The sequence below is a fragment of the Eurytemora carolleeae genome, unplaced genomic scaffold (assembly GCF_000591075.1).
Source record: "Eurytemora carolleeae unplaced genomic scaffold, Eaff_2.0 scaffold244, whole genome shotgun sequence".
Classification (NCBI taxonomy): Eukaryota; Metazoa; Arthropoda; class Copepoda; order Calanoida; family Temoridae; genus Eurytemora; species Eurytemora carolleeae.
The window spans coordinates 50,649-63,860 of NW_019396165.1; the positions used below are offsets into that span (position 1 = coordinate 50,649).

The following is a 13,212-nucleotide window of genomic DNA, read 5'->3' on the forward strand; positions in this document are numbered from 1 at the left end:
TCAATTCAAATAACTACAAAACATTTTTAGAATTTTACTTGCCTTTTTTTATTTAATTTTGCATTATTGGCACTGATTCCTCTTCATTTTTCAGGAGTCTGATGTGGATCAAAGGACCCCCCTGACTGTTGGCTTTTTAGCCCCTGAACCATACAGGGCTCCTCCTGCAAGCTGAATCTGTCCTTGTTAGGCTATTTTGTCATGGTCTAATATTCTGTCAGACCTAAAATCTTGAAAACAATAATGATACATCGGCAAAAAATATTTATATATATAAATACCTGTTTTGGGCCAAATACCCCCCTTTCTACGCCCCTGATCAAGAAAAAAAAAATTTGAAATTTTTTTATGCCCCTTATGGATTAAAAGAATATAGGTGCAAAGTTAGCACCATTTATCTCTATTATTACAAGAGTTATTACAAACTCCTGGAGACTAGTGAGGTCCTTTCAAAAGACACTAAATCTATTTTTTTCTCCTTTTTTTTAAAGAATTAATTAACATGGTGATAAATATAAGGTCAAGACAGAAACGAAGAATTTGGACAAATTTCTTAGTTCTACCATAGTTAGTCACACAATGGTTACGCTCTGCATAGAGATGGACATTGGGCTTATTTTTTAACGAACAAAATTTTTGAGAACGAATGAAATTTTTCGTGGAAAGGATGGTGTTCAGAAAAAAACGAACTATGGACGAACAAAATGGATCATTCAGAGAAATGAAAAATTGATTGTTTTTTCAACGAACTAAAAACTGATTTAAAATCGTTCAATTGAAATTGAAAAAGATTTTGAGAAAGACCGTTTCGTTTACTAAACGAACGATGTTTTAAAACAAACTTTCTAAAAACGATAGTTTTTTTGCGGAACGAACATTTATTTGAACAATTTTTTGAAAAAACGATAGTTTTTTATTAAATGAACGATTTTACTGTACAAAAGATTTTACTGAACAACTGTTCAGTGAGAAAACGAACGAAATAGATGGAAAATGAACGATCATTTTGAGAATGAATGAATACAAATTTTTTGAACGATTTAAAGAAAGAACAAAATGGGTTGTTCACGAATGATGAACGAACGAAATGAAAAAAGTCGAATGTATTCATCTCTATTCTCTATCTGCAAGAGCGCTGTAGATAGATAGATACGACTAAACGCGCGTAGCGCGATTTAGAACCTGGGCCAAGTAAAGAAAAATGATTATGACTCGTACTAATAATTTATTATTATTCAGAAAATTACAAAAAAACTATGCTTAAAACAATAATAATAATTAAAAAAATTTTACTCTTTTTTAAGACCTCCTTTACCTGATTATTAAGGTACTGTCCCCCATAGTTGAATGAGGATATGACCCCAATACTAGAGATATAGTACTGGAAGCAACCAGGAGGAGCCTAGGATATACATCTTAAACTGTAATACTAGAGAATAGAGATATAGTACTGGAAGCAACCAGGAGGAGCCTAGGATATANATAATTTGTGAACATTTACATGATTTGTACACTTTGAACTCCCTTTCAGGCTGAAAGGGACTGAAAAAATTCATACCGAGAGATTCTTTTAATTCCTCTCTATATATTCTATTCTCTATGGATAAACATCTTAAACTGCTATACTAGAGAATAGAGATATAGTACTGGAAGCAACCAGGAGGAGCCTAGGATATACATCTTAAACTGCTATACTAGAAAATAGAGATATAATACTGGAAGCAACCTTTAAAAAACAACAATAATATTATTGACAATTTAAAATTCAAAGCTTTGACTAAAATTAGACTACAATTAAATTAAATATATTAAGTTTGCCATTAGGTGCAGAACAGGGCCAAGATAATTATATAATCTAAGGTCAAAAATGTGTAAAGAAACCCAGGGTCTTGCTGTTATCCGTATCTTTTGTCGTCTGAATGATAAAATTAATTTCTCTTGGATATTCCAAGGTTGGAGCCCAGTAGAAATACATAAAATTAAGGAATCAAGCACTTATCTCTTCTAATCAATCAAGATCAAGAGCTGAATATTTCCGCTATTTCACACAAAAGTTTCGGCCTCTCATGTGAACAAAAAACATCTATAGAAATGTTAATTGTGTATTTTCATTTGAGAAATAAAAATGATCTCTCTCAATTGAAAAGATCTCCGTCTACCTGGAGCTGTGAGGATCCATCACATTTGATCTGAGTAATCCAGAGTCCAAACTTATAATTTCCTCCTCTAACAGTTCTTAAATACAATACAATATTGTAGTTTAGAGATGATGCAAAGCTACTGATCCTACCTGAGATAAAGGTTGACCTACTAAGCTACAAACCTACCTGAGATAAAGTTTGACCTACTAAGTTACTGAACCTACCTGAGATAAAGGTTGACCTACTAAGCTACAAACCTACCTGAGATAAAGGTTGACCTACTAAGTTACAAACCTACCTGAGATAAAGTTTGACCTACTAAGTTACTGAACCTACCTGAGATAAAGGTTGACCTACTAAGCTACAAACCTACCTGAGATAAAGGTTGACCTACTAAGTTACTGAACCTGCCTGAGATAAAGGTTGACCTACTAAGTTACTGAACCTACCTGAGATAAAGGTTGACCTACTAAGCTACAAACCTACCTGAGATAAAGGTTGACCTACTAAGCTACTAAACCTACCTGAGATAAAGGTTGACCTACTAAGCTACTAAACCTACCTGAGATGCAAGTTTGCCTGCTAAGCTACTGATCCTACCCATGATGAAAGTTGATAGCTTAGCTACTGAATACTGATCCTACCTGAAATATAAGTTGACCTACTGAACTACTGATCCTACCTGAGATGAAAGTTGACCTACTGAGCTACTGATCCTACCTGAGATTTATGTTGACCTGCTCAGCTACTGATCCTACATGAAATTGAAGTTCTACGGATCCTATCTGAGATGAAAGTTGACCTACTGAACTACATATCCTACTGAGATTAAAGTTGACCAGCTCAGCTACTGATCCTACTTGAGATGGAAGTTGACCTACTGAACTACTGATCTTACCTGAGATGAAAGTTGACCAGCTGAGCTACTGATCCTACCTGAGATGAAAGTTGACCTACTGAACTACTGATCCTACCTGATAGGAAAGTTGACCAGCTGAGCTACTGATCCCGCCAGAGATGAAAGTTGATCTGCTAAGCTACTGATCCTATACCTGAGATGAAAGTTGACCAACTGAACTACAGATCCTACCTAAGATGAAAATTAACCAGCTGAGCTACTAATCCTACATGAGATGAAAGTTGACCTACTAAACTACTGATCCTACCTGAGATTAAAGTTGACCTGCTGAGCTAGAGATCCTCCAGGTTTTAATTCAATATAAAAGTGTTGGCCGGCATTTTTGCCACAAAATGATTCCACTCCCAGAGGCCAAATATCTCCGCTAAAAAAACTTCAATTTTTAGCAGGCGAAAAGAATATTATAACTTGCATTTAATTGTATGATTTCTTAAGGAAAAGTAAAAAAACGTTGATCCTGTGGCCAAATTTCAAAAATTTAAACCGCGTCGCTTATCCGCCAAAAACCGGTCCCAATTGAGCGCCGGCTCAAATATCGAAAAACAATTAATACAATTTCAAGTGGAACCAAACATGTTTGAACCGGGTCTGATATTTGAACCACGGCTTACATTTTTTTAATTCGGTCTCTATATTTGTTTAAATAAAAAACTGTACTTGAAGGAGGATGGATAAAAGCCCCCCCCCACNACAGAAACCATCTGTGGGATCCAATAACTCAGTATCAACAAAATCTACACGAACCTATTCATCAGAGAAGAAGTTTGCAACTTAAAAAAATCATCCACCGCCCCCCCCTAACCGCACTTTATAGTAGCCTCCCCTGGAAAAGAATTTTTTTTCAATAAGCTTAGTTTTGACCTTTATAAGAATTTATCCTCACGTTTAAATGGATGTTTCAAGTGTACCTGACAAACCCCTGGCATTATATTAAGATTAAAACTGCAATCTCCTTCATTGGAGTTGAAGCCTGGATATCCAGGATTTACAAAGTTAACTGTTGCAGCTCCCGAGCTCCCCCCACAGCTAGCAACACCTTAATATTCATTTATTTATTCATTTATCAGGGATTTATTATTTATTTATTCATTCATCAGTGACAGTGATTCATTAATCAATTATTCATTCATCAGGGATTTATTAATCATTTAATTAGTTATCAGTTATCAAATATTCATTTTTTTACTTATTTATTAGTGATTCATTATCCATTTATTTATTAATTTATCAGGGATGCATTTTTCGTTCATTTATTTATCAGGGATTTATTCTTCATTTTTTGTTTATCAGGGTTTTATTCATTTTTTTATTCATTGATCAGGGATTCATTATTCATGCATTTAAAGATGAATTAGAAACACGTAAACGATGCAATTATTAAACATCAAGACGGTGAATTGTTTTTTTCTTTTTATGTTTCGACATTTTAATTTGTTATTTATTAATTCAATATTCGTATTTATGTTTTATTGATAAACCTGTTGTCGTTGTTTGAATAGCTCCTACTGTAGTTGATCCTTGAGTAGGAGCATCTGCTGGTAAAGCTGCTTCAGGAGATGTAGAAACTGCTCCTAGAGTTATGGAAGCAGCTTCCAACGTGGTAACTAAAGGATGCTTTAGGGGTGGCAAAGTTGTCTGTGGAACGGTGGCTAGTGGAGCCAGGGTAGGGTGAAGGGTCGTAAAAACAATATCTATTTATAAAAAAAAAAACAATTAAAGTTATTTTTAAAAAATTACCAAATTTATGGGACAGTATACTTGATTTTAATTGACCGTCCAAGAGGAATCCCCGATTCGCAACGATACCCCTTAGACCTTTACCTTTATGAAAAAGATATTGTACTTTTTATATCAGGAAACGGTTAAATTCTGGCAACCTCGTAAGTCACTTTTATAGAGTACATCATTGAAAATAACCAAGATAGAAGAAAATGGAGATCTCCATTATTTTTTATGTGACAAAAGTTTCTAGCAGACACTCCACTAGATGGATGAAGGGTCACTTGAAATTACGTCAATGTACATTGTACACTGTACAGTCCCTTTAAAACTAATCCAAATTCTAACCTGGGACTCCGTACATGCTCCCGTACATATTGGTGGCTCCGTACATGTTGCTACCGTACATCATTGTATAAGATGGTTGACTCGTTGATGAAGAAGATGATGTTGCTGTTGATGCTGTTGTTGCTGTTGTTTTTGTCGACGTTGATGTTGACGACGAGGGTAATATTGTCGATGATGATGGAGATGATATTACAGATGTTGTCGACGAATCTGATGTTGATATCGTCACTGTAGAGCCAATTGTAGTCGTTGTTGTTGTTTTCAAAGAACAATCACATATACATGTTCCACTGCAGAATATTTATAAATAGTTTACTGTGAATCTTTCTCAACAAAGTAGAGAAAAGATATCATCTTTTTATTAAAATTATTTAATTGTGCAGTGCCCATTGCCCCTTTTCACTTATTAATTTGATTTCCAAGCTACTAGTAAAACTATTTGCTTTTAAAAACATCAGATCAAGTATGCATAAGATTGCTTATTATTTGTCGTAAGATTGCTATTCTGTTTAGACTGGTCACAGTGATGTAATGAATGCTTTAGATTCAAATTATTCCCAAAGGGGGGCTACTACTGTAAGTTCGTTTAAAGGGATTGGAAGCGTACTTTCATGAGAGCGTCCATTCAACAGATGGCAATGTCCGATTTGTAGCGGTACCCTTGAAACCCTAATCTGATCAAAAATGTGGAAGAGTCCGTCGTTTTCCTCACTCGAAAAGTATTTTTCCATTGCTTCTAATAAACAAGAAATGCACAAGTCACTTTCTCAAAGAAACCGCAAATGTAAAAACAGACAAAAACATTAATATCTAATTTAAACTTGATCAGGCATAGTTTTCAAGGGTACCGTTGAAATTGAACATTGCCATGCTTTGGACGGAGGGTCATTTGAAAATATGCTTTCAGTGCTTTAAGTCTTTTTTGTTTGAAACCAATAAATGTTATCAGATATTACCATGAAGTTCCAGACTGAGGAATCATTGGTGGCATTAAACTCGTTGTAGATAAAAACATCAGAGATGGGTTTCCTGTTGTTGATAATGTTGGTGATTGTGTTGTTGATAATGTTGTTGATATTGTTGGTAATTGTGTTGTAGATAACGTTGTTGATAACGTTGTTGATAATGTTGGTGATTGTGTTGTTGTCAATGATGATGATACTGTTGTTGATTGTATAGTTGAAGTCTGAAATGTTGTGCTACTACCGGTTGTTGTAAACCCAGGTGTTGGATATGCTGGAGTATCTGGCAATATTGTTGTTGTTGATGTTGTTGTTGTTTCAGAGGAAATAACTAAGACAAAAAAATGTTTTCAAGTTTTGCTGCGGTTATAATCAAATTCTTACCAGTTGACGTCGATGTGTAGTAAGTTTCTGGTGTTGTTGAGGTTGAAGTGGTAGTTGTAGTTAAAGTTTTAGTAGTTGTTTTTGTTGTTGTTGTTGTTGTTGTTGTTGTTGTTGTTGTTGGGGGAGTTGCAATAATCATCGGTCTTCAGGAAAAAAGTAAAACAAGGCTATGTATTTATGCTCTTTAAACAACAAAAAATTAAAATGAGTCACACTTTTATAAACTAGATCCTATGAACCATCGTTTATCATTTTACTAAAATTTGAGTTAATTTAAAACTTTTCTAAAATGAATCGTCTTTAAAGGAATTGAGTCTTTGCCACAAACTCTGAATTTATAATCCCTATATCTTTAGAACCCAATGTCGTAAATCTTTGATATTTCAAAATTATATTATTTGATCTAACAGAATTCATAGTTTGAAATATCTAAGGTCTCTATGACATTGAAATCCAAAGATATAGGGTTTAGAAAAGCAGAGTTTGTGGCAAAGACTCAATTCCTTTAACATAGCAATGCTTTGCTATAGCTTTCCTAAATGTATTCTATAATTTTTATTTCATAATACGAAGAGATAATGCCGATATGCCAATATTGTCTAAGTAGATTTGTAAAAGCAATTTTGGAAATCTGAAAACAACTAAAAGTTTTTAAATTCATTAAAGATCATGGAATATTTAAAATCTGCATTAACTGTGAAAAGACAAATTATTTTTGAACTCCCCTGTTGTTCGTAGGAAGGAGAAGATAGAAGTGGGAATGAGCGTGAATTTTAGCATCTATCTCTTGTTTCTGGTCCTGTGTTTGATCCTGGCTCTGATCCTGATCTTTATCTTGATCCTGGTTCAGATTACCATCATCAAGCTCCTCTAGGTTCTCTAAACTGAGCAGGGTTTGTAGTTCATCCTCGTCATACTCCAAGTACTCCTCTCCGTCCTATCAGATAAATATTGGAATAATTCAGTCGGAGTAATATATAAAATACTAACTGAAGTGTCCGGAGTTGCCCAGGGAATTTTAAAAACAATTTGGAAAAACAAATATTTCGTATCTAATAAAAATCTATGTTTAAGCCTTTGTCAACCCCGGGGAACTCATGAGTTTCCTACAACAATTCAGCCAATAATAGAGATAATAAATATGTCTATTTCATGAAACTCACCTCTGTTGTTTCAAGGGTTTGCAGAAGTTTCACAAGATCTGTTTCACTGAAGACGACATTCATTACCAACTTCATATGAACACTTTATTTTTTGTCCTAACTATAACTTTGTTTTCCTTACAGAACCTTAAATGAGTCATACATCGAAAGAATTCATCAAATGTCGTATTGACAATTTTTCAATGGGTTTTAGACTATTTTACGTAAATCTCAGTATTTGCGAAAATTAATAAATATAGCAATGAATATGCGGGAACAGTTTTAAAGAGCTCCATACAATCATTTAATTTTAAACTAAATATCTGCAATATTCCATTATCAGAAGTGAAGAATACGACATTTGATGAATTCTTTCGATGTATGGCTTATTTAGAGTTTTACTGTATGCTTTCTCTATTCTTAAGTCTTGGCAGAAAATCGCAAGAACAATTTTTCAATATTCATAAATATAAATGTTAGAACATAGTATATACACAATTAGATAAAATATAAATTGGAGACTAGAAATATACAAAAATTCGCAACAACAAAAAATTAACTTTTTGATGAATTGAATTCGGAGAGTTGAATGTTTCCTGAGATTCTCCAGATAGTCTAGATCTACTAAAATATGCAAAGAATGAATTGAAATCGTTCTCGATATTTTATACTTAATGAAAGATACATCTTTAATAAAAGTCAGTCATGACGATTGCTGAGTTTTTAAAATGTGCAATTTTCAAATCTTAAAAATTACTAAATTATGTGAAATTTAGAAAATTATAATAATTGAAACTAGGGCAATTTTAAAGATAAAGAATAGGCAGGAGACATACAGGGTGTCCAATGAAACATGACAGTTGGTAAATAGTTTAGAATGTCTTTTTTCAAAATTTGGTAAGTTGCTTAATACCAAAGACAATAATAAAAATATTATATAGGAGTCATATTAAAGTAAAAGTAACTTCAAGGTAAAATATACTTCAGCAAAAGATTTCTTAAACGAAATAAACTGCAAACAGCCTTTAATATCTAATACAGTGTATGGATGACGACATTCAAAGGACTAAATTAAAATTTTATCAAAGTCTCGTCAGGGGGCGGACACGTCATGTATGTGTGTCTGTACCAAAAGAGTGTGAGTAAGTAATACCTGAGTCTAAAACTAAAGAACGAAAAGTTTCGACTTAAATTTTAAGTTTATGGTTAAATGCCACTTCTGACTTAATTTAAACCTGAACTTTAACCGTGTGGTTAAAATCTTGAAATCCCGCAATCCTTATTTGTCTATCATCATTCAGTGGTTAGCGGCATCCAACTAATTATGATATATTTAGAAGTAAAAACCGATTAAATAAATTTCACGTTATAGTTTTATTAATGTTTGCATGTAAACCCAAAATACTGTTGTAACTGGAAATATGTTTTTTCTTCCGTTACGTAAATAATTCAAAATTTAAGAAAACAGCTGATCATACCGATACTTATGTAATAATTCTCCGTAAATCCTTTTCTCTGATTGGTTCAGATTTTTCCCGGGAAATTCAAATTTAAAATTGAGAAAGTTTAATATTTAACTAGCTATTCATTATTTTACAGAACTTTTAACCTCGAACTTAAAATTCGCGTATTCTTTAGTTTTGGACTCAGTTTCCTTAAAAATAAGTTTAATATACATGTAAAATTTTATGTATACTTTTAAGTCAACACTATAATCCAAATTTTCATGCAAAGAATATAATTTTATATCTATATATAAATTTGGCTTGTCTGTCTGTTTGTTTGTATCCAATAAACGTCAAAACGGCTGAACCGATCGGGCCCAAATTTTTTGTGGGACATCTAGGGACACCAGGGAAGGTTTATGAATGATCAAAATTTTAAATATTTGTCTCCATCAAAATTCGATCTTCATTAAATTTTTTAAAATTTTGAAAATCCACGAAATTTTTTGTGAAAATCCGCGAATTATTTTTGTTTTGTTTTACGATGTACATAAAGAGAAGATGTTCACAATTAATTTAGAAGATGGGCGCGAAGCGCCCTCTAATGCTAGTATAATATAAGTTTACAATAAACTATTCGTTATTCAAGCTTAATTATAATTGACGACATTGTTCTGAAACTTCCTTGACTGTAGTCATGTTGTGTGTCTGTACCAAAAGAGTGTCCTTGTTGGATAACGAACTCGTCTGCAAAGCAGTGTGACTTGCTTTCTCAGGCGAAAACTTGTATTATTAAAAGTGGCGCGAAGCACCTTAAAAGTTTAGTGAGAGAATAAACGCAAACAAAAAGTTAGAAACCTGCTTCGTCTATTTTTGCAAGTCATTCAGAAAAATTCAATTTAAAGTTTACTCTGAGTTTGAATATTTACGAATTTCTTTTAGAAAATCCACAATTAACATTTGTAATTAGTAAACCAGATAATTATAACACGGATAATTTATCATCCATGCATTTCTAAAATGTACAAAACTAGGCCTTTAGTAAGAATTTTAGTTTATTAATCTTGCTTTTTAAGCCGCTAAGTATGGAATGATATGACTTAAAGTTAGTGTTTTTTGTGGTATATAATGTATCCTTTGCTAATAACTCAAGAAGAAAAAAAATGTTGGCTTTATGTCTTTTTTAACCATTTTCCAAATAAGATAAAGTATTCAGGATACAGGATATAGGGGACAGGATAAAATATGAATTGAATACGTAATAAAGGATACAGAGTATAGGAAATGGGATAGTTGCAAAATTCAAGATTACCACACAGTGTTAGGCGATTGTATTAATACAATGATGACGCCATTTTTATTGTTTAACTGCTTTTTTACAGTTTTACAAGTAATCAAAGTTTTTAATGGACAGCTTCTCATGACTGCAATGTTTATGGGTATCCATGCTGGTTAACAGCCTAATTAAATCGAAAGTCGTCTTCATTATATTGATATAACCGCCTACCACTGTATAGAACTAAATTAATAGAAGATTTCATATAGAGGATACAGAATATATACACGGAAGCAGATTATAAAACAGAGGATATAGAATACAGAATATATACACTGAAACAGATTATAAAACAGAGGATATAGAATGCAGAATATATACACTGAAACAGATTATAAAACAGAGGATATAGAATACAGAATATAAACACGGAAACAGATTATAAAACAGAGGATATAGAATACAGAATATATACATGGAAACAGATTATAAAACAGAGGATATAGAATACAGAATATAAACACGGAAACAGATGATAAAACAGAGGATATAGAATACAGAATATATACACTGAAACAGATTATAAAACAGAGGATATAGAATACAGAATATATACATGGAAACAGATTTTAAAACAGAGGATATAGAATTCAGAATATATACATGGAAACAGATTTTAAAACAGAAGATATAGAATACAGAATATATACACGGAAACAGATAATAAAACAGAGGATATAGAATACAAAATATATACACTGAAACAGATTTTAAAAAAAGAGGATATAAAATACAGAATTTACACTGAAACAGATTACAAAACAGAGAATATAAGATACAGGATATACACTGAAACAGATTATAAAACAGGGGATATAGAATACAGAATATATACACTGAAACAGATTATAAAACAGAGGATATGAAATACAGAATTTACACTGAAACAGATTATAAAACAGAGGATATAGAATGCAGAATATATACTGAAACAGATTATAAAACAGAGTATATACAATACAGAATATACACTGAAACAGATTATAAAACAGAGGATGTAAAATACAGAATAAATATACTGAAACAGATTACAAAACAGAGAACATAGAATACAGAATATACACTGAAACAGATTACAAACAGAGGATATAAAATACAGGATATACACTGAAACAGATATAAAACAGAGGAATTACAGAATTACAGAACTTACTAAAAAAGATATATGATATGTAAACACATTATATAGGATCCAGAATGCAGAATGCAGAAAGAAAATACAAAATACAGAAAATAAAATACAGAATATAGAATGTAAATGGAATACATGATTTCTTGTAAAGAATTCGGAATACAAGATACGTAAATGCAGGATACACTATGAATGACGAATGATTCGGAAATATAGAAAAGTAAATAGAGTGCTTGATAAAAAAAAACCGTGAGAACGTGTTAAATATGCAGATAAAATAGTTTTAAAAAAGGTTTACCAAGATCTTGGAGAAATTTCGGATTTCTGTTCTTGAGTTTCAAGATCCTAAAGAGAGGAATGCATGTTTCAAGATATCTATGAATCCGTCCTCTCCTATCGTAGTCTAGAACCGTTTTTCTCTCTCTAGGTCTGGGGTTTAATACAGCTGAACTGTTTGAATTAGACCCGGAGATTAATAAACCAACTTTATGGTTTGAATTAAAATGAGATTCCTCTAACTTGACAAGGTTGGATTCTATTTTAATCAAGGATATTGAATGAGTTTTATGTATCCTATAATTGTTCAAGACAACACTAAACTGAACGAGTCTAAATATTAAGTTCATCTTGTTTATCCAGTAAATCACGCACTTAGTTTTTAACTCGGAAATTCAAAAAATGAAAAATGTACTTTTAAAAAAGATAAAACTTTTTCTCATCTCATCGTTCACCCCTTGGTATTGTCTGATCAGTGTTTAACTCCGTGCACTACTAAGAACTCCGCTATTTCCGGGATATTTAAAAATTGATTTTTCAAGAAAAATAATAAATTCAAATTTTTTCAGATGATTAATCAAATAATTTCTGGAAATGTTTGGATTGTGGGGCTGATGATAAAGTGAAAAAGTAAAAAAAAATTTATGTGTTCCGGCCGAGAGATGGTAGAAACCGAAGAAATATTGTAGATCTATTTATCATTTCACATCTTCTGCTCTCCGCAAACCAGAGAAACGGTATACGTAATTCGTTTACGTTTTTCTAGAGCCACTAAATATAAACACAGAAATTTAATGAATTAGTTGTTACCTAAAGGCATTCAGGGCGCTTCGCGCCCATCTTCCATTTCAACTTGTAATTGTTGCTCTATCTTCGAACATTTTTTTGGTATACATTATAAAACAATAACAAAAAAGGTAGCGGATTTTAAATATCATATTTTCAATATTTTACAAAAATAAAATTTTTCGGCGACATTTCTTGAAATTCTGTGCATCCATAAACCTTCCCTGGGGTCATATGAGTTGGCTCACAAATTTTGGGCCCGATCGGCTCAGCCGTTTTTACGTTTATTGGATACAAACAAACAGACACCCAGACCAGTAATTAGTATGTTTACAGAGTGGGATAAATTTCTTAAATCTACAAATCCTCATCATGAAACTTCAACTTTGAATCGGTAATTCAGGATTCGAACCGACGATCGGTGGTTCAGCGGTCTCTCTCCAATTTATTAAATTCCTTCCCTGGCCATATTCCTGTGATGTAATATAATTCCGTCCTATACTATATTCCTGTGATGTAATATAATTCCGTCCTATACTATATTCCTGTGATGTAATATAATTCCGTCCTATACTATATTCCTGTGATGTATAATGGATAAGACTCCAGAGACGACTGTACG

At 32.6% G+C, this 13,212-nt stretch overlaps 1 protein-coding gene across 1 annotated transcript; it reads right to left on the reverse strand.

The window, feature by feature from the left end:
• Nucleotides 1-3,699: 3,699 nt before the first annotated feature.
• Nucleotides 3,700-6,557, reverse strand: LOC111696947 (cell wall protein DAN4). Its single transcript, XM_023466764.1, has 6 exons — nt 6,474-6,557; nt 6,084-6,420; nt 5,128-5,417; nt 4,539-4,751; nt 3,969-4,096; nt 3,700-3,804 (listed from the first exon to the last, which is right to left on the reverse strand). The coding sequence occupies exons 2-6, from the start codon at nt 6,140-6,142 to the stop codon at nt 3,700-3,702; spliced, it is 795 nt and encodes a 264-aa protein (XP_023322532.1). The 5' UTR covers nt 6,143-6,420; nt 6,474-6,557.
• Between the last annotated feature and the right edge of the window lie 6,655 nt (nt 6,558-13,212).